At 50.9% G+C, this 20,002-nt stretch overlaps 7 protein-coding genes across 7 annotated transcripts; 3 read left to right on the top strand and 4 right to left on the bottom strand.

Annotated features, from left to right (window-relative positions):
* Nucleotides 1–26: 26 nt before the first annotated feature.
* On the bottom strand, nt 27–7,081 carry BABINDRAFT_160627 (uncharacterized protein). Its single transcript, XM_019128346.1, has one exon. The coding sequence runs from the start codon at nt 6,685–6,687 to the stop codon at nt 148–150; it is 6,540 nt and encodes a 2,179-aa protein (XP_018986578.1). The 5' UTR covers nt 6,688–7,081; the 3' UTR covers nt 27–147.
* Nucleotides 7,082–8,208: 1,127 nt separating this feature from the next.
* BABINDRAFT_160626 (vWA domain-containing protein) lies at nt 8,209–9,688 on the bottom strand. The gene has a single exon (XM_019128345.1). The coding sequence runs from the start codon at nt 9,664–9,666 to the stop codon at nt 8,335–8,337; it is 1,332 nt and encodes a 443-aa protein (XP_018986577.1). The 5' UTR covers nt 9,667–9,688; the 3' UTR covers nt 8,209–8,334.
* A 743-nt stretch (nt 9,689–10,431) lies between these two features.
* Nucleotides 10,432–11,811, top strand: BABINDRAFT_160625 (uncharacterized protein). Its single transcript, XM_019128344.1, has one exon. The coding sequence runs from the start codon at nt 10,521–10,523 to the stop codon at nt 11,670–11,672; it is 1,152 nt and encodes a 383-aa protein (XP_018986576.1). The 5' UTR covers nt 10,432–10,520; the 3' UTR covers nt 11,673–11,811.
* A 441-nt stretch (nt 11,812–12,252) lies between these two features.
* Nucleotides 12,253–13,926, top strand: BABINDRAFT_165940 (uncharacterized protein; the record flags this gene model as incomplete). Its single annotated transcript, XM_019130381.1, has 1 exon — nt 12,253–13,926. The coding sequence occupies one exon, from the start codon at nt 12,253–12,255 to the stop codon at nt 13,924–13,926; it is 1,674 nt and encodes a 557-aa protein (XP_018986575.1).
* A 236-nt stretch (nt 13,927–14,162) lies between these two features.
* CYM1 (Cym1p) lies at nt 14,163–17,111 on the bottom strand (the record flags this gene model as incomplete). Its single annotated transcript, XM_019130771.1, has 1 exon — nt 14,163–17,111. One exon carries the CDS (start codon nt 17,109–17,111, stop codon nt 14,163–14,165), a length of 2,949 nt encoding a protein of 982 aa, XP_018986574.1.
* Nucleotides 17,112–17,825: 714 nt separating this feature from the next.
* Nucleotides 17,826–18,902, top strand: CTF5 (Ctf5p; the record flags this gene model as incomplete). The annotated part of the gene is made up of 1 exon (XM_019132558.1): nt 17,826–18,902. One exon carries the CDS (start codon nt 17,826–17,828, stop codon nt 18,900–18,902), a length of 1,077 nt encoding a protein of 358 aa, XP_018986573.1.
* A 278-nt stretch (nt 18,903–19,180) lies between these two features.
* BABINDRAFT_7058 (uncharacterized protein) lies at nt 19,181–19,954 on the bottom strand (the record flags this gene model as incomplete). The annotated part of the gene is made up of 1 exon (XM_019132557.1): nt 19,181–19,954. One exon carries the CDS (start codon nt 19,952–19,954, stop codon nt 19,181–19,183), a length of 774 nt encoding a protein of 257 aa, XP_018986572.1.
* Between the last annotated feature and the right edge of the window lie 48 nt (nt 19,955–20,002).

The raw sequence follows: 20,002 nt of genomic DNA, 5'->3' as shown, positions 1-20,002 counted from the left end.
CCATAGCGAAAACCAGAATAAAAAGCCATAAATACATGTAATCTAACCATACGGAGATTAAAACGTAAAATACAAATTCACCGAAAAAAAATAAAATACAAAAATAAAATACAAAAATCTCATAACAAAATCTAAAATACACTCAACCTACACCTTCTGAGCCTTGAACTCCGCCACATCCAGATCCGTCTCATCAATCACGGCCAACCCGTAGCTATCGACAGGATTTTCAAACGGCGTGCTCGAATAGGCGATATTCTCCAAGCTGGACTTCTCTTGGTGTTTGTGGAGGTGTTTGTGCCCATGGAGATGCTCATGCAGTACATTCTTAGGCTCTGCATGCGGTTGCTCGTTAGCAAGATCGTGGGCGGAGGTGAAAGCAGCGTAGGATGTGAGCTGTGGCAACGGCCGGGATGTTGCGTGCTTCTTCTTGTGGTGGGTCAACTTGTTTCCAAGGATCGTTCCCGTGTGGCTGAGCACCACCTTAATCGCATCTTTCTTCAACGCACTAAGAAGTTCCTTAGACGACCAAATCTTCGCCTCGTACTGCATATCCGGCACGCGCAAAACCAAGTTCTGGACATCAATAATCTTGAGCTTCTTATCACCCTTGAAGCTGATCAGCAACATGAACCCGCGGATCTTGAACCGGTCAATGCGCTTGTAGGTCGACGAGCGAAGGAGCATCTCGGAAACTTCGTCACGGTCCTCCTTCTTCGGCGCTTCTTTGATTCCGTGCTTCTTCATGAAGTTCAGAAGCGGTCCCAGACGGCCCGTATCGGAGCTCTTCTGAGCACTAACGTCCAGATCTGACTCATCATCGGAGAATGTGAAACTGGAGGCGGATGAACGGGGACTAGTAGAACCGTCGGGCTTGGCGCTCTTATCGCTCAGACTGTGGAAGAGATACGCCATGATAGGCTTGATGTCGTTATAGTCCACCTCAATCTTTAACGGCCGGACATCAAATACCGCGTCGTGGAGCGTCTTGATCCCACCCACCGAGGCGAACTCCGTCCACTTGACATTAATTAACGGCGCCGGGTCCTTGCTCGCCCCTGAATCGGTCACCAAGGGGGAGAGCAACTCGGGGAAACGCGAGCCGTTCTTTAAGTTGAACCCCTGTAACACCTTCACAACAAAGTTGTTATGGCCAAGGCCGCCAGGATGGAGCGTACTCTGGAAAAGTGCCTTGGCAAAGGCAAAGTCCACCAACGGAACCTTGTCATCGCCCACCATATGCCAGATAAACTCGTCCACGTTGACCACAAACTGCGTTGTTTCCTGATGGCCCTTAGTCACTAAAAGCGCCGTCTTTTGCACCATGCGCATGAGGAGGAGAAGCTCGAGCACGAGCTTGTAAATCTCCACGTCAAAGTCCGTGATATCCTGTGCCGTCACAAGCCCGGAGTCCTGTTGGAGTCGTAAGTTGCGCTTCAACTTGTTCAACGTGCGGATACCGAATTGCAACTCCCGGATCTTGCGGTCCATACCTGCGAAGGATTCGTACTCCGAGAGGTCCAAGAACTTTTCCAACTTCTGGAGGTTGTTGGAGGTGTCATGCGACGAAAACATGAGCAAGTCTAACACGATATCGTACACGATGTTGTACTGGTGGTTGTCGCAAGTGAGCGTGAGCTTCGGAAGATGGACCTTGTACATCTTGCACTGGGAGCTCGCATTGACGTAGAGCGGGTTCGATTTGCGGAGCAACAACCCGAGCGAAGATTTCTCCACAATCATGCGATGCGAAAGAGGCGAGCTATCATAACAGAACTCCATCGGCAACCACGGCGACCATACCTCGTTTCCGTAATTGTTGTTGTAGAACAAGTATGGCTCGGCTATAACGTCCATCTCTTCGATCACATAGAAGTGGGCGTCGCGGAGAAGCACCCCGTACCGCGTTTCAGACAATCTGGATAACTCATCGATGTCAGTGAGACCCTCTACGGTGCTGTCATTCACCGCAACGATCTTCATCTCAAGGTCACGCGACGTGATCAACATGCACGAGTTGGGTCTTTTGTCGCTCACCAACTGGATCTGAGGACTGATCAACTGCACGTAGTAATTCATGTCCACTTCGTGGTCATCCGAGTCCACAGCCGTCAAGTTCCGTGCATACTCCTGCACGAGGTCTGTGTCTATAAACTGCGCAAAGTCAAAGTCATTTTCTTTTGGGGGCTTGTCTGTCACTGGGGTCTTCAACTGCAGGGTAATCAAGTCTTCGACGTATTTCACAGCGTTGCGACTCATGAAGTACTGGAGTGCGCGGCGGTCGCTGATCCGCAGACCGTAGTCCGCCATAATGTCTCTTGTCTTGTTCGACCACTTCAACTGCGGGTCGTGGAGGATGAAACGGTTGTGGAACTCGTTCTCTGACGTGACTCGCCCGGTCTCCTTGATCTCGTCGTAGAGCTCGCGGCTGGGGATAATCGAGAGCGAGCGTGCACTGGACCGTCTGGAAAGGTTGCGGGAGAGAGGCTCTGCGTCGGACAAGTCGTCACCACTGAGCGACTCCAAGTCAACCTCCTTGAGAACAACCAAGTCATCGATGACACAGTGGACCAAGTGCAAGCTGTGCTTCAACTGCTTCAACTGATCACGTTTCACCTGGTCGGCCCCAAGCTCGTGAATCACGCGCTCCAAGCTGTGGATCTGTTCGCTGAGCACCTTCGCGCGGCGGTGCGCGATTGCCTCCTGGATATCCTCGGGGTGGCTTTGATCAAAGAGACAGTCGTGGAGGGGCTTTTGGCCGAAGGGGAACGGTACCTCGTATTTCGGCTTGCAGTTACGCATGTACGAGAGGCGCGGTGAGTATAAAAGTGGTACGAGTGTCACCTTAGGGGTGTGGGTCAACTCCTGGATATCGATCTCGATGAAATCGAGCGGATCCATCCACGTGGCCTCGCATACAGAGCCGGAACTCGAAAACGACTCGCTGGTGGAATGAGAGTCGGTCAGACTCAACATCAGTGCGAGATAGCCAGCGGCAGCCCGCTCATTGAAAACTGCATTGAGAAGGCGGATGTCAATGTTCTCGCAGTCCAATTCGCCCTGGGATATCTTCAACTTCCAAAAGTCGGGCGTGTCCACCAGGCGCTTCAACACCTCCTTGACGTGATGGAGATCGAGGGAAAACCGGTCCAACTTTGCCTTCGAACCCGTGATTGACACAAACGTGTCCTTCGCGAGCGTCTCGAAGTTCTTGTTGCGGTTCATGCTTGAGATCATCAACGGCTGGAGACGGAGCTGGTATTCAATGCTGAAGAGCCGCTGCCCGAACTTGTCGCCCGGGCGGTTGTCCAACTCCCGCCGGTTGTACAAGTTTCCGCTGCGCACGGGAAGATTTGTCGCGTGGAACAATGTCCGCCACCACTCGCGGAACAGTTCACCCACATTGGGTGAGAGGTACAAATTGTTCGTGTATCCACACGTGGAGGATTCTGTCTCGGAGATGATGGACACGTACATGTGGAAGTACTTGGATCGGAAGCCTGCGAACGAGTCGTGAGACTGAGGGTCATCGAGATAGATTGGGTTCCAGAGATTCACGTCCCAGTGGGGCGTGAGCTGTGTCGTGCGGGGACTGTACCCGGCCCTTTCTTCGCTTTCCGTTCCACTCCCCGGCTGGTCCTGCTGGAATAAGAAACCGAGCTTCCACCGAACCTGGCGCTGCGACGTGAACCTCATGATAATCTTTGCGTACGGATGGTCGTGCTTCACAAAATCGTAGTCTACAAGACGTTTGACCTGTTTCTTGCGACCCAGACCCCAGTAGTTCTGTTGCGCAGCCGAGAGGTCCGGCACCGCAAACACAAACGAGTCGCTCTTCACCACCATAAAGTCCTTGCTGTGGTCATCGTTGATGGCCAAGCGCACGTTGTCGCGCCACGTGAACACCATGCCCGCACCGTTCCCGATCATGTCGTACGGGTTCATCGAGCCCTTCACGTACAAGTTCAAGTCGTTCTTTACGTTCATAACAAAGCTCCCGTGCATCAACAACCGCACCTTGTCCCAGAACCCTATCTTTACGGACGGATCCACCGGTGGTTTCGTGAAGTTGTCCATCTGCTGCGTCATAAACTGGAGCGCCGAGTGGGTCGCCCTGCTCCAGCTGAAGATGGATGACTTCTCAGACGCAATATCCACCACTAGGCTGTGGTAGAACTTGACCGGCGAGAGTGTTCTGGGCGTGAGAAGCGAGAAGAACGTGTTGGTATGGCAGTCCTTAAACATCGAAAGGAAAGGCACCCAGATATAGCGCATTGAATGGTAGAGAGGCACCGTCTCGCCCACCACCAAGTCCCCGTGCAAGTGGAAGGCTGGCGCCGAGCTGTGGCTCTGCGGGAAGTGGAGCATCGGGAGCGGATAGTCGCGGAGCACTATGAGCACGTGCGAGGATATCACCTCGAGGTGCATCGGGATCAACGTGCACATATCCATCTTTGGCTGGTGCTGACCATGCATGTACATAAAGTCGTACACGTTATCGAAGCTGGGGCGGTCGACAATGACCTCGAGGTCGAGGAGCGAGGCCGCAAACAAGCTGCTGTGGTGGGCAGCGCGTAGCACGCGGTACTTTGAGAGGAGCACGTCGCTGAAGGCCTCGGCCCCCCCGTAAAGCTCTTTGAGGTTGTCCATGAACTTTAGTCTATGGCCCTTGGTCGCTTTGAAGCTCGTGGTCCACGACCTGGAGAAGTTTGCCAAAAGGCGGTCACGGGCGTCGGCAATCTCCTCCTCGAGGTCTGCACGGTGAAGAAGATACTCCGGGTCCTGGGAGTAGTCCACCTCGGGGTACCAATCTGGGTGGTCAGTCGAACCAGAGGTCTTGGAGTCGACGGGGTTAAAGTTGGACCTGGAGCTCTCTGTCCGCTTAGAGCCGTTCTTCTTTTTCTCCTCCCGCTTTTTAAAGATGGAACAGTTGGTCTGGGTCCCGCACTCCTTGAACAAGCGGCACAAGTTCTCCTTGCCCTCTACTTTGACGGGGGAGTCCGCGCTCAACTTGATCTTCTGCTCCCTCACCCACTGCTTGTAGTCCTCCTCCACGATACGCCTGCTAGTACGCTCAAACATGTCCATCTTGGACAAGCGCTTGATCTGTTCGACACGCCCGAGCTGGAACACCAAGCCCAACTCACTCTCAAATGCGTCGTCCGTGAGAGTGAAGAGAAACTTAGATGCCTTGATAGACAAACGACGCGGCACCATTTTGGCGTCCTCCTTGTGCGGGTTGATGATTGTTGGCGGCGTGGTGAGGGCCGAACGGCGAAGTTGCTTGAAGTTGTAGTTGATCTGGCGTACCACCTTGAACAATGTCACGAGGTTGTCAATAATCTTGTACACCAAAAAGTCCTTGGGGATGTAGATCCGGATGAACGACGAGGTGATCTGGAAGTCAGAGAAGGCAAAATCGCTGATGGTGACCGCCCGGCACCATACATCGGAGGGTATGGTGGCATTGAAATCGCACACAAAGAGGCGGATGTTGGCGACCGAAGTGGTGAGGGGAGCAGACGCAGACTGGGACACCTTGAGGTTGTCAATCTCAAACAACACCTTTTCTTCGTTGGGGATACGCGCGTTGATGAGGATGGATGGAACGGAGAGCTGAAACTGGGCGGGTGGGCCAGTCTTTGGGGCCTTCGGTTCCGGCGTCTCCAGCGACGCATAGTGCCGAAGGAAGATGTTGGTAACAAGGTACACCAAAAAGACAGCGGTCACCGAGAACGCGAGGTCAACGTCGGCCACCTCCACGGAGATAATATCAGTCTTGCGGACCTTGACCCACGGAATTGCCAACATCGGGTGCACCTGTTCCAGCTGCACCGTTGCCACTAGTATCTGCTCTACATCGAGCTGCCACTCCACAGCCGCCGCGTTGGTCATCTCAAATTGGAGGTTGTGAATGGTGGACGTGTAGCCCTTCTTGCACTCGATGAACTGGGACGCCTGCGTGTCCGTGAAGCCCAACAGGGTCAAGTCCAAGGCGAGAATATCGATCAAGGCCCGGACAGAGGTGACACAGTTGATCACAATCGGGTGTGGGGCGTGCTTAAAGAGTTTGACGCTGGCGAGTTTGCTCACTCCCTGCGAATGGGTGAGCTTTGCCTCGAGCTTGAAGGAGATGAGGTCGTCGTCGTTGGTGAGCTGGACAACCTTGACCAGCACGTTCTTTAGCGTGACCACGGCAGAGAGGGACGTACCGCTCATGCTACTCGCAAGAGAGAGGTGGCCCACATGGAGAAGCTGCTGGATCTTGAGTTCGCCGGCAACGTCCTCCGTGGTGTGGACGCCGGTGAATGGCACCCGCTCCTCGTATATGCGGATGTCTGTGAACTCGATCGTGAAGGCAAGTCTGAGGAGGCGCAACAACGGCGCGAGCTGTTTTGGGACCCGGAATTCGAGGCTGGATGGTGGCTTCGGCTTTGAAGGTGCTTTGGCTTTGGCTTTGGCCTTGAGCTTCTTGAGCACCTGGAGGTCTTCAATAACGACGGTGCGGGTCACAAAGGAGAAGCTAATCCGGCCCACAGATATGAGGCCCTTGTACGTGATGCGTTCAATGGCAAAGAGTCGGAACCGTGCGACGCGGAGCTTCGGCACACAGAGCGTGATGAGGCGGGGGAGGAAGAACAACAGGCATATCCAGAGACACAAGAGCGTAAAGAGATGTTTGAGCATGGTTGGGAGGCTGATTTTGATAAATGAAAAATATTTCAGTGGCAAGTTGATGGAAAGTCAATGGCAAGTTGATGGAAAGTCGATGGCAAGTCAATGGTACTGGCACCGATAAAGTGGCAATTTACAGAGGTGCAGCAGTAACGTAGTTCCCGTTGGATTGTGATTGAAGATAGGAAGCAATGATTGAAGACTGGAAGTAATGGTATTGGAATCTCCGTAATACAATTAGTTTAGAGAGCAATTTTCAGCAGAAACGGTGGCAAGTAGGTTCAACAAGAAACGAAACGGTGGTGAAAAGCAAGGCTATGAACTGGTAAACAGAGGTCTATCACGCCGAGATATAAGTGGACTGGTGGGGATTGAGAAAGCTGTCAATGATAAAAGCTCATACGTCTCGTGATATCTGGGCCGCTGGCCGTTATCGCTGTGATTCCGGGCAACTTGATAATTGCTTACCGGCACTTCCATGCATGCGCACGTGACACCAGGGAGAATGAGGGCGGGCATCGCAAACTGACGTACAGAAGCCCGTATATGCGTGCAGGCAAACTCCGGGACCAAGCGAATTCCGAGATCTGGCGTTCTGCAAAACAGTGTAACAGGGACTGAAAAGACGATTGAGATGAATTATTAGAGATTCTGGTGAAACTTGTGAAATCTTGTTGCATCAGCCTAAGCACAGGTAACACTACGTGTGTGCTTAGATGGTAGAGGCTTTTCGCTCGCATAGGCCGTATACATGCAGGCTTCTAGAATATTGCGCATGTCTTAATTACAGTCTAAACATGCGCAACACTAACATGGAGACTTTATTTTAGCAGGTAGGCCTTGGAGGCCATTCAGCATAGCAGCAGCGCTGAAGTCCTCGAAGCAAAACCGTGAATGATATAAGTCATTTCGCGAAGGCTTAGTGGTATGAACCTTTGATGGTCCCCTGACTGACTAAAATATTTACTTGGCTCTAGTACATGACTAAGGTGCTCGTAGTTCCGAGGTAACTGAGGCCTGTATCCATTGGAGGCCCCGCATGCGACTAATTTTCTTACGAGGCAGGCCCCCGCAGTACAACTGCGCTAATTCCTCAGAATTGATGCCTTTCAATGACATCTAAGGTTCTCAGTATGATGCCACATTTACAAGCCTAGTCTCTGGGATCCATACCTGCGTCTCAACCCCGATTGGTACGTGTAGAGTCCTACAGGTGCGCCGGCTCTAGTGATACTTCAGACGATCGGATGCACCGGGTTCCACAGATAACCAGGTTAGTGGCTAATTGTACATATCTAGCGTTCAATTAAAGACTGGTATATTCGAAGCTGTTGGTCGACCGAAGAATCCCGAGCGGAAGCCTAGGAGTTTATCACTACCGAGTAAACGTTTAATGGTTTAACTTTTTCAAATCCCATAACTGCAGATCCAAGCATTGGTATTGTACCAAAACATTGTGTACCAACGGGTTAATTTCATGGATCAAAGGTCTATGCGTGGGTTGTCATGCCTACATATCGGTCAGAAAACGCCCAGTTTCTAACTACATATTTCGAGTCAATAATAATATAACCGTGAATGGCATCCCTACTTCTCCTGTACATCAGCTTTGTCAAATAGCTCGTCAATTATAATAATACATAGCCATAAATGGCGCCCCTATTTCTTCTGCTCATCAGCCTTGTCAAACAGCTCGTCAATTGGCCCTAAGATCAACTTCTTCAAGTAAAACACCCTGTCGGCGACATCATTGTTCAACTGCACCTTTTCCTTCTCAAACACGTTCGTGACATCGATCAAATCGCCAATGTCCTTATCGTCGTCCAAGTCGTTTAAGTAGTCCGCAGCCTGTCTGTCGTCACCGACCTGGGCAAACTGGTACAACACAGATCCTGGGGCGTAGCCGCCCTTGACCAACTCCTGTCTGGTCTGCTTGACAATCTTGGCAATGCCGTCTTTGTCGGTAAACGGAGGCTGCTCTCCATAGGGCATCCCGTCGGTGAGCACCACCACCAAAACGGGTTTGGCAAGTCTCTTGGCCGGCACCCTCTGCAGCACAAACGGCTTGATGACATTCTCGTAGAGCTTGGTCGCAAGTGGCGTAACCCCAAAGTAGCCCACATGCGGGCTGTTCAAGATCGCTCTGACGGTATCTTCCGATTGGATGTTGTCGAAAGAGATCCCCGTGTCCTGGTAGACCCCCTGCTGGAGCTGGTCGTTTTTGTTCATGAAGCGCAAGGCGAACCCCTCATTTTTGATACTAATGGTCTTCATGATGTCTAGCATCAATGTCTTGAACTCCGTCTGTCTCTTGACATTCGCCATGGAGCCAGAGTTGTCAACAAACAACACTATGTCGAAAAACAAAAGCTGCGCAAGCTCGTCCATTGGGAAGGCCGGTGGAATCTGCAAGTTCTGCTTGATCTGATGGAGCTTTGCCAACGCATTGTTTTCCCTAAGAATCCGGATAAGCTGATCACGCGACGTGTAGAAGTTATGGGTCTTGCGCGACGGGATGAGCGTCGAGGCAATTTGCGCAAAGTCCTGGTCGGTGTAGGAGGACTTGGAGCCCCCGAACATCTTCTTGAAAGATGACTTTTTCCGTGTGGATTTGAGATACTCCAGCCACAACTCTGGGTTTTGCAACCGGTTAAGTGACTTGATGATTGAGGGCAAGAGGGTTTCGTAATCGTGGTCGGTGTATTGGGAAGTCTGCGGAGGGGCGTCAAACAGCTGGGGCTGAGACTGTTCCTGCTTGTACTTCTCCTTCAAGGCTTGCTTTTCCTGTTCCGCAGACGCTGGCGTGAATGGGTTGGAGGTTGGGTGGCCCGGCGGTGGGACTGCTGGTCTCTGGTACTGCGCAGTCGAAGTGGAGGAGCCTTCGGCATCTGGAGCGTAGGCTGGAGGTGGCACAGCACCCGGTGGAGGGCCTTGTGGGCGATTGAATTCTGACATGATAAAATTGTTGGCAGTTGTGAAAGGTTGAGCCATGTAGATGGCTTAAATATTTGGTGACGAAAAATTTAAGGGGCGTGAACTGCAGATCATTCGCGCATTATGACGACATAGGGTGTTTGGATGGGGCAGATCTGCCTACAATTAAAACCCGGTAGGCGGTCTAAATGCCATGTCAATAGATTTTTAATTTATACATTGCTATATATCCAGTATCTATGGCCCATGTCTAGCTTTGTTTTTCGTAGAATAATGGGCTTTGCTCGGGCTCGGTGCCAAGCTTTAAACCCGATTGGATGTAGCAGGGCTATGCTGCCTAAAGTGCAATGATGGACAACAGCCTGTTGGTATTTTTTTCACCAGTATGTGGTTCATATAGCCGCAGCATTGTTAAAACCCATAATTGAGTCAAAGAAGCTACATAATCCCTGTCAAGCTATTGCTTATCGGGGACACTAGGTGGAGGTGAAAACTTGTATGCATTGGTCGAAAATGCAAGTAACCATTTGTTCCTGGCAAGAATCTCCACCTAAGGACAAATTTAATTATTACATCAGGACGATATCAGTACACTGTATAAACCACTTGGCTTCAAGTTTTGCGCACATCATACATGGCACTGCCCCTTTACCTCAATGCTGATTCAGCCAGCAGCATGCATGGCACCATAGACAGCTTCGCGAGGCTAATACGGTAACCCCAATTATGCCCCGTAACGGAAATTCCTACGCGCTGAAACTCCCGATGACGTTCACCCAAATGCAGAGTCATCCCTCAGTCCCCGGAACTTCTCCTGCAGAAAAAAAAATACCTAGTCCCCAAACTCCGCCTTCAAAAACTTACACCTCCTCTCATCTCCACTTCTCTTTTTTTCTAACTATAACCCTACAATGAACAACCAAGCCCCGCCAGTATACAGTGCGGTCTCTGAAAAGTCCTCCACCCCCAGGACGTTCACGCGCCCATCAGGCCCGCCGCCTGGATCCAGCCCCGCGGTGCGCCGCCAGTCGACCATTGCGAGTATCTACCAGCCGGGAAACTACTCTGTATTCCTCCCGCTGATTATCAAGTCGCTCAACCGATTACAGAACCCTCAGTACTGGAAGGAATACAAGAACAAGTCCAGTCTTCTGAAGCTCTTTCTGAAGAAGAAATACTCCAAAACGGATCTTCTCCGCGCGGACGACGAAATCTTCCCGTCGCCAAAGTACAAAAACTTTTACAAGCACAAGGAAGAGATCTTGGCAACGCTCCAGCAAACCAACATTATTGAAAACCTCAACGCCATCCGCCGCCAGTTGCGCATCCCAGTGTCGCTCGACCTCCACGAGCTCGCGCAATTGGTCTTCTTCGACTGTGTAGTGTACATTGACAACTCCGGATCGATGTCGGAGCCAAAGCGCCAGAAAGAGTATAAGTCGATTATGGAGACGTTTATGCAGATTGTTGCAATCAATGAGAGTGGCCTCTCGTTACGGTTCATGAACAACCACGAGAACATTGCCGGGGCCATTCTCGAGGATATGGGCATTGACATTGACCGGCGGATTTCCTCGCCTGAGCTTCTTGCGACAATCCTCAACTCTCCGCACGTGGCGTACTACGGCGTCACGCCCCTTGCGACCAAGCTCCACAAGAATGTGTTGCAGCCTTTTGTATACGACAAGCTCCTCGCTGGAACCTTCACAAAGCCGTTGCTTGTCATGGTACTTACCGACGGCGAGCCATACGGTGAAGACCCAGGTTTTACAATCAGAAAAGTGGTGCTTGATACCCAGAAGATGTTGGAGAAGCACGGTTGGCCCCCGGCCTCGGTGTTGTACCAGTTTGGCCAGGTTGGGAACGACAGGCGCGCCGCCCAATCGCTCGATGATTTGGATAACGATCCGTTGATCGGGGACGTTATTGATTGTAATAATGTGTATGAGAAGGAGAAGTTACAGTTGCACGACGACGTGGCAAACCGCATTTTTTACGTCAAGAAGTTGGCCTTGGGTCCGATCGATGAGAAGTTTGATCTTGCGGATGAGCTGACAATGTGAGAATGGGAATTATGTGTATATTATTAATGAAATAGATGTACTGGCAAGTTTTTCGTCCACGAGTGGATATTCCATAATATATATTATTAAATTTTGTTAGTCATACATGCATACATATTTAGTGCAATATATAATTTCCCAGTTTCGATAATTAAAATTTTATTATAAATATCGGATATTAGCCAATCTACCAGAGTAAATTCCAAACACTAGCTGAAGTATCTGAAAAAAGTATAGCTCTTACTTTTAACAACAACTACATTCTGCTCTCAAATGTTGCTGGTATAGCACAGTAGATTGCAAATCTGGTTCTCCAATCCTGAGTACGAGCCAGACTTTATTTTATCCGGCCGTTTTTATGACTCGGCGCACCTCAGGCCCGGAATCCATCCGATTGATGCCGCGGCTGAAATTTCGCATGAGTCTTACAAATTACTCATAGTTGTGCACAAATTGGAAATAGTCTTTAGCAAAGTGTGAGCTATACAAAACTCTGGGGTTGACACATAACTGTGTAGTTCCCTTTTCATCAGACCCTAGCGCATAACCCTAGCACATAACCCCCGCACTTCACCTAGCAATGCTGGTGCTGGCAATGGCGAAACCCGAACCATCCCCAGACTCTCCTCCTGATTACCTCCATGAAGATAGTCCTCCCGAGTGTCGGATCCTTGATACCACCCCTCCCTACTTCAAACACGGCTACTCCAACGATGAAAAGATCCACAATTTCCACCAGTTGCCCAAGGCCGTGTCCAAAAAGATCATTATCGAGATCGTCACCACCACAAAGCCTGATTCAGGGAACCTCACCCAGCCGTTAGTTCCCACGGCTGCGGACAAGCTCTACACCAACGGCGATTACGTGTGTGGGTACATCAATATCCAGAGCACGTACACCGAGCCCCTCCCGTATGCCGTGTTTGCAGTGACGTTTTCCGGCAACATCAACCTTTCTAGCCGGAACAACTCGACATCAAAGACGATTTTGCACACAATAGACCTCTTTGCATCTTCTTACCCTGAAGTGGACGCCCAGTTTGCTGTTTTAACGGCCAGGGACTATGACGGGGTGGAAATCGCCTTGCCATATTCGTACGACCTCCTTCCCCGGGTCAAGTACCGCAAATACTTTGTCTTTAAGATACCCACAAAGCTCCTCGACACGTTTTGCGAGCACGGAGAACTGCAACACTGCTCCCTTCCGCCCACAATCAAGGACCGTGGCACCGGTCTGGGAGTCAAATACGCCATAGAAGCGTTCCTTGTGTGTGGATCCACCCTAAGAAATGACGACTTTGTAGTTAAAGGCTACAAGAAAAAAGAGGTGAGGTTTCATCCCAGGTCCGTGGCGGCGATAGAGCCGGAGCTCCCTGACATGCCGCAGTACTTGCGCCAGACGACACGAACCTTGGAGACGGTGGAAGACTCTCGCATACGGAATCTAGCAACCAGAGAGAACATTGCCGCAGCCAGACCAATTCTCTCGCCCACCGTCTCTTCCATCAAGGTCATGTACTCCAGCGCAATCAACCGGAGCTCGGTTCGCGATTCTAACCCCCCGCCCGAGATCTATGTCAAGTACCAGTCCAGCAACAAAGTCTTTGGATCCACCCTCTTTCTGACCTCCAACTGTTTGGGTGAATTGAGGCTACAGACGCGATTGCATCCCCAAATCGTCCCCCTCCTGGCTCTAAGAGACGGTGTCAACGTTTCCATCCCGCTCGTGCTCCAAATCGAGTTCTTCCCACAGACCAAGTCTAAGCCCCCTAAGTTCAAAAGCTTCACAGCCTCTTTCGTGGCGTTGACGGTGGAGTCACGGTATGCGATTCCCATTCACTTTTCGGTGGACTTGTTCTTGAACAACGGCGGAAAGACCATGGCCAATGCCAAGGCCACTCTTAAGAGCATCGCCGAGCGAGCCCTGGAATTGGGTAATGAGGCCTTTTCCGCAGAGGTGGCCAAGGCTCGCAGTGCTATCCATTCGATGTCTGTCACCCAGCGCCGCTACTACAAGTCTGTGTTTGCTGTGAAAGGACATGCTGGCTCCCTCTGGGGCGCAGGAAATGATACCAAAAGCGATGTGGAATTGTGTCTAGAGCTAGGCTCGACCGGGGAGTTTGCCGAGTTGAAAACAGATATCATCCCCAGCTACCACAACTGCTTTATCAACCGGTTGTATGGAATCAAACTTGATGTGAACTTTGCCAATAACGTCACGGCATCGTTGTACATTCCAATCACCGTGGTGTAGCAATTTTATACGAGTGAGGAAATTTTAGGTAGATTATACGCTGCTAAAGAGCAAACCTTGGCATGACTCAAAGTTGTAACCCCTGAGCCAGAGTTTACTCACCAATGGGCTGCAGACCTCAGTCTCCCTGATATACTCGGACAAGTCATGCCATCTCAAACTCTGCTCAATCTTTACATGATAGTACGGCTTAGGGTATTTATTGGTCGACTCTATATACAATGCACGCGTCCACCTTAGCCCTCTTTAACAGCCATGTCAATCACCTTCCAGCTGTCATCAACAACATCGGTCTTGCTACCAACAATCACCACGTTCTTTTCCCCCCCATCGATCAAGTACTTCTGGGCCGCACCCCTCACGTCGTCCAACAGACACGCCAACAAGCGCTCTCTTCTCTCTTGTCTCATCTCCGGCGTGATGCCATCCCTGAACTCGATCGCACCGTCATTTCTGACGCTGGTAGGGGCGTCAATGCCCTGGAAAATCGAGAGCTTGGCCTCCTGCAACGCTGCAGCGTCCCACTCCGTCGCCTGCACAGCGTAGGCCCCGGAGGCTTGGAAGAGATCGATGGATCTGTACGGGTTAGGATCTCTGTAGGTGTAGAAGCCAAACACGCCGTCGGCGCCTCCGTACGATGCTCCGGCACCATAGGCCCCACCCTTTTCCCTGATTTCCTTGTGCAAGTGCTTAGAGGTTAACATATTGGATAACACCTGCAAGCTAGAGCCGTCGTCGTGCACATACGGAACGCCCGGCAAGCACATGGCGGCGTAGTTGACCTGGAACGGAAGGTTCACAAACGTCTTGACCCCGAGCTGCTGCTGGGCCTTGAAGTCGGCAGCAAACTTTGCAAGCTCGTTCATCTGGCCTTCCGCCACATCCGATGGCAACTTGCTGACAAAGTCCCGCAAGAGCTTTTCGTTCGAAGCACTGGACGCCTGCTCGTGGATCAAGTGGAACTTCATGTTGGCAGAGCCCACGAGCAACTGCTGCAATCTCTCCAACGCGGGAATGACCTGGGTTTCCAACTCGCCGTTGTCGACCCACTGGTTCAACTTCTGGATGAATTGGATCTGGCTGATCCCGCTGAGCTTGTCCTGGATCTTCTTGACCGGCGTGAGCTCAGATGCCGCCAAGTTACGGGCGTAGGAGTGGCCCGCCTCTGCGATGGAGCTGATATTGTTGGAACCCATCATCTTGATCAAGGTGGTTAACTTTTCCACGTTGCGGAAGTTGGTGTCAACCAACAACTCGCTCCAGATCTCAAAGATCTTGGCAACATTGCCGTTGAGCGCGCTCCCCGACACGGAGAACTGCAACGTTGGTTCCGAGATGCTGTATGGGTCCGGTCTGACGCTAACCGAGGCGGACAACCCGCCGGTGTACAACTGCATGTCGCTCTCGAGGTCGCTCATGGACTTGGTGTTGGTCCCGAGGTTGGTCAAACAGTCGGTGAACAACGGCAAGAACTCATAAAGCTCGGCTGGTACATGGGGAATGGCCTTTAACCCGCGGAAGTACGTGAGCCCGTTGGTATCGGTGATCCTCTGGCTTACATCCCCGGCAGTGGTTATCGCGGGGTAGTCACCGTACGTCGGGATGTCCTTCATGGTCAAGGTTGGCAACACGGAAACATCCTCCACCTCGTTCTGTTTTGCCAATAACGCCAAACCACGGTCATAAATAACCTTCTTGTCCTCTTCGTTGAGCTCCGCAACCTTGAACGCCAACCTCAGCTTTTCTTCCGCGATCGTATCGCTCTTGAACTTTCCGCTGGGTTTCATGGAGAAGGTGAAGGTTGGCTTGCCGATCAAGTACTGGTCGATCAAGCGCTCAAACAAGCCGCCACGGGCGTACTCCGCCTTGAACTTCTTGACGTTCTTGTCAAATTTCAAGTTTTCGAACGGGTGCATGTCGTTGGCCCAGGTCGGCGCAATCCCATAGAGCAACCCCATCCCGAAGTCCGCCTTCTGGTCCTTCTTGCTCAACTCCATCAGGTGAAGGATCGCCTGGACGCGCTTGTCAAACACGGCACCGTTGGTGTCCACCAATTCTTGCTTCACAGATTGAAGGATCGCCACCACCTTGGCCCGCAAACCGTCGGAGTTTTCCTTGGACAAGCCCTGGAGGCCAACGGTAAAGGAGCTGAGGGCGGTGGTGGAGTCAAAGCCGGCGTTCACACTAAAGTCTGTGCCATACCCGGACTCGACCAACTGCTGGTAGAACGGCGACGCATGACCGTCCATCAACAACGTGCCCAAGATCCTCATACAGAAGGTTTCGTAGACGTCGGTAGGAGCGCCGCAGAACCACGTGAGTGACGTCTTGCGCTGCTGTTCGAGCGGCGCCATTGGGTCCACAGGACCGTCCAACTCCACAGACCGGTCTTCCGTCAACGCGAGAGGCTGGCGGATGTCATTCTTTGCCGCACGCTTGCCGTACGTGGAAAACTGTCTGTCGAGGTACTTTAACTGGTCCGGCAACGGGATGTCGCCGTAGGTGTAGACACGGGCATTGGACGGATGGTAGTTGCTGCGGTGAAAATCCACCAAGTCCTGGTAGTCCAAATCGGTGATCTTGGTCGGATCGCCACCCGAGTTGTTCAACGACGGGTACACGGCCTCCTGGAACTTGATGTAGTAGTAGTATGACGCGTTCGAGACCTGGCCCTTCATCTCGTTGTACACCACGCCCTTGAATGTCAAGGCAGAAGCAGCGTCCTGAGGGTCTTCGTTCTCCAACCGCCAGCCCTCCTGGAAAAAGTCCTCCTCCTTGAGAAGAGGCTCGAGCACTGACGAGAGGTATACGTCGCGCAAGTTCTCGTAGTCCTTCATGTTGGTGGTGGAGAAGGGGTAGAACGTGTAGTCGTGGCCAGTCATGGCGTTCATAAAGTTGGAGAGCGAGCGGTTGAGCATCTTGAAGAAGGGGTCGTGCACCGGGTACTTGTACGACCCGCATAGGGTTGTGTGCTCCAAAATGTGCGGCACGCCGGTGGCGTCCGGTGGGTTTGTCTTGAAAATCACCGAAAAGACGTTGTTTTTGTCACGTCTGTCGATGTGCAAGTGCTTTGCTCCGGATTTTACGTGGGTGAGATCAACAGCCGTGAGGGAAAATTCAGGGACGGGGAGCACGTCGTTGATGATGTAGCCGTGGAGCTCGGAGCCCACGGGGTACTGGCGCATCGCCGCCGACGCATCATAAGAGGCATACCGGTGGAATACTGCAGAGCGCTTGGCAAGTACCGCTTTTGCGCGAATGAGAGAAGACATGAGAGAAGGAGGCAAAACGGTGGGTGACAAGAATAATGCTTTTTTTGGTAATTTTCAGTTGATGTGCGCAGGAGGGCGGGGCGCATAACCTGTGAAGGATGTACCATTGAGAATAAGCCAGAGGATGCCAGAGAATAAACCGGAGAATAAACCAGAGAATAAACCAGAGAATGGACTATTGAGAGTGAACTATTGAGAATAAACCATCGATTGGGGCTATAACGGTCATTTAATTACCCGATGGTGTATTATGACACATAATTTATTCATGCTTGTGGGGCAATACACGAGAGGTTAGTTCAGCCTTGCATTATAATACCCATGGGTTGGAAATCTCCAGCACGTTAGATACTTTTTTTTAATACGCAACAAAGATAATTATTGATCATATATCTGCTTAGTTGGAGTAAAGTATATGACTGGTTTGGGAATGATCCATGGTTTCATGGATTGTGTTTGTGAATTCGTGGGTATCCTGCCCATGCAATTCCTGTCGCGACCTGAACCTGGAACTATCCGGCACACACAACTCACAACACTCCTTTCAATTGGTATTTTGAACTATCTTCCATTACACTGGACTAAATATTGCATATATACTAACAATACTGATCAATTATCCTTATCATGTCATCCTTGGACGACTATCGCCAAGACATTCACTCGCTCTCTACGGAAATCCAGTCTTTGGCAGACCAGCGCCAGACGTTGCTCCAGACGTACAAACAACTTTCCAACGCTCTCCAGCGGTCTCAAACCCCGGAACCGTCCCCGGAACCCACAACTTTCACCTCGGAAAAGGAGCGTCGTGACCACATGCTGTTCAAGCGACAGTTTGCGGGTATTATCGTACCGCCGAGCGCCAGACACCTCCACTTTGATGAATCCATCGCTAGTCTCTTTGAGCCAGAGATGCCAGCGAAGAAGCAGAAAACCGCGGCTTCTGTGACGCCAGACTTTGTTGAAGAAAATGCCAAAACCATTGCTGTGAACGAGCAGCTCCATATGGAGAACATCTACCGGATGGGCGGTGTGACATTGTTTCCGTTGAATGAGCAGATCACCAAAATATACTTTCCAGAGGAAAAGACGGATCCGAAAGACGAAGCAGACCCCCTGGAGGAGATGCTTCTAGGAGTGAGAATCGACCTGACCTCCCAGACCACTAAAACTTTTGGCAAGCCACACTACGTGATCTTGAGGAAAGCAGTGTCTCTGGGAAAAGCAAACGTGGAGGCGAAGCTCGAATGGGAGGTGTTTAAGCACACATTACCCCAGTACATATCCCTAAAAGAACACACCGCCTGGTTGAATGTGGATTTGCAAAAGTTTGGTTCCGCCATTCGGAACGAGTTGGTGCAGTACCAGTATAAGCAAGACTTGTTTGGCCCTGAGGGTGTTTTGTGCCAGTTGCGTCTGGATACCGGAGACAAGCTCTTCGATAGGGTTGAAACAGACTTGGCGTGTATGGTGGTGCGTATCTTTCTAGGTGCGGAGGGTCCTGGGGGTCCGGTGGAGCTCAGACTTCATTGCCATACCAAGTCGGTCTCGAAGTGCGAGGTATTGAACACCCGAGAGGGTGATGAGGATATCCAAATCCTAAAGAATGTGAGAGTGATCAAGTTGCTCACTGGGGATTTTGCCTCTAACACTGACGTCATGACGAGAAAGTTTAAGCAGTGTGTGGAGATTTTACAGGCATAAGGGAAATGGAAGAGTGGGAAATGAATTGGGGGACGGAATTGATCGAGATCTGTACATGCTACAGAAAATTTAATTCATCTGACAAAGGTTTCCAACCTACTAGTGGGATCTTTAATAGTTTTATTTATCCATAATCAGCGTTCAGAGATATGCGCTTGATACACATAACATCTTACTTCAACTATTATCTTTCATGTATAAATTGAAAAAAAAGCTTTGATGATTAAAAAAAAGGCTTGATTTCATTTAGACAAGCAGTCTCAGTCACAGCAACCTCCTTAATCTCTGCTCTGGGTGGCACCGAGAATCTGCAAAATGTGCAAGAACAAGTTGATAATGTCCAAGTACAAGCTGATTGTAGCGGCAACCTCTTCCTCTGGATGGTATCTCTTCATAATCTGCTGGGTATCGTACAAAATGTACGCACAGAAGATCAAGGCAGCAATTCCACTGTAAATAATCTGGGTGGTGGAGGTGTGTGGCACAAACATAAGCACAAACCCGGTCCCAATCAAGCCAAACAAGGACCAGGACAAGACGCCCTGCCACGAAGAAAAGTCATACTTGGTCTGGAAAGCAAAGATTGTCAAGCCAAGGAAGATGAAAAGAGTGATGAACACAGCCTGGATCACAATCGTAGAGTCGTATCTCGTAGTGCAGACACCCACAAGGTAGCTCTCGCACAAGGTGAACCCGCCCAATAACGCCAAATTTACCGGATACTTTCTTGAGCACACCATGGCGCCAATCAAAAAACCGAAACTCCCAACCATGCTGACCCAGAACGGCCACATGTGCGTCAACGCGAACTGCCTGACGGTTTCGTTAGTGTAGATAACCGCGCCGATCAGAACCGTGGCAAAAAGCTGGACCGTAAGCAAGGCGTATACCTTGCGCAAGAACATGTGGCGGATGGGAAGCTCGCAGGCGGCAACATTGGTGTCATACTTGAAGTCATCGGGCACGTTATCGCCCTCAGCACGAGGAGTGGTATCGAAAAGCTCGTTGGAATAGGAAGGTGGTGCTCCCACAGGTGCATAAGCGTTACTCATAGTTATCGTTGGTATAGTTATGGTTAGTGACGAGGAGAAGAATAGTTT

This window comes from Babjeviella inositovora (assembly GCF_001661335.1).
Source record: "Babjeviella inositovora NRRL Y-12698 unplaced genomic scaffold BABINscaffold_3, whole genome shotgun sequence".
NCBI lineage: Eukaryota > Fungi > Ascomycota > Pichiomycetes > Serinales > Babjeviella > Babjeviella inositovora.
The sequence above is the reverse complement of the archived record's forward strand: the minus strand, read 5'-3'. Positions and strand labels throughout refer to the sequence as shown.

Coding starts and splice junctions, on each gene's coding strand:
- BABINDRAFT_160627 (XM_019128346.1), bottom strand. CDS start 6,687: ATGCTCAAACATCTCTTTACGCTCTTGTGTCTCTGGATATGCCTGTTG.
- BABINDRAFT_160626 (XM_019128345.1), bottom strand. CDS start 9,666: ATGGCTCAACCTTTCACAACTGCCAACAATTTTATCATGTCAGAATTC.
- BABINDRAFT_160625 (XM_019128344.1), top strand. CDS start 10,521: ATGAACAACCAAGCCCCGCCAGTATACAGTGCGGTCTCTGAAAAGTCC.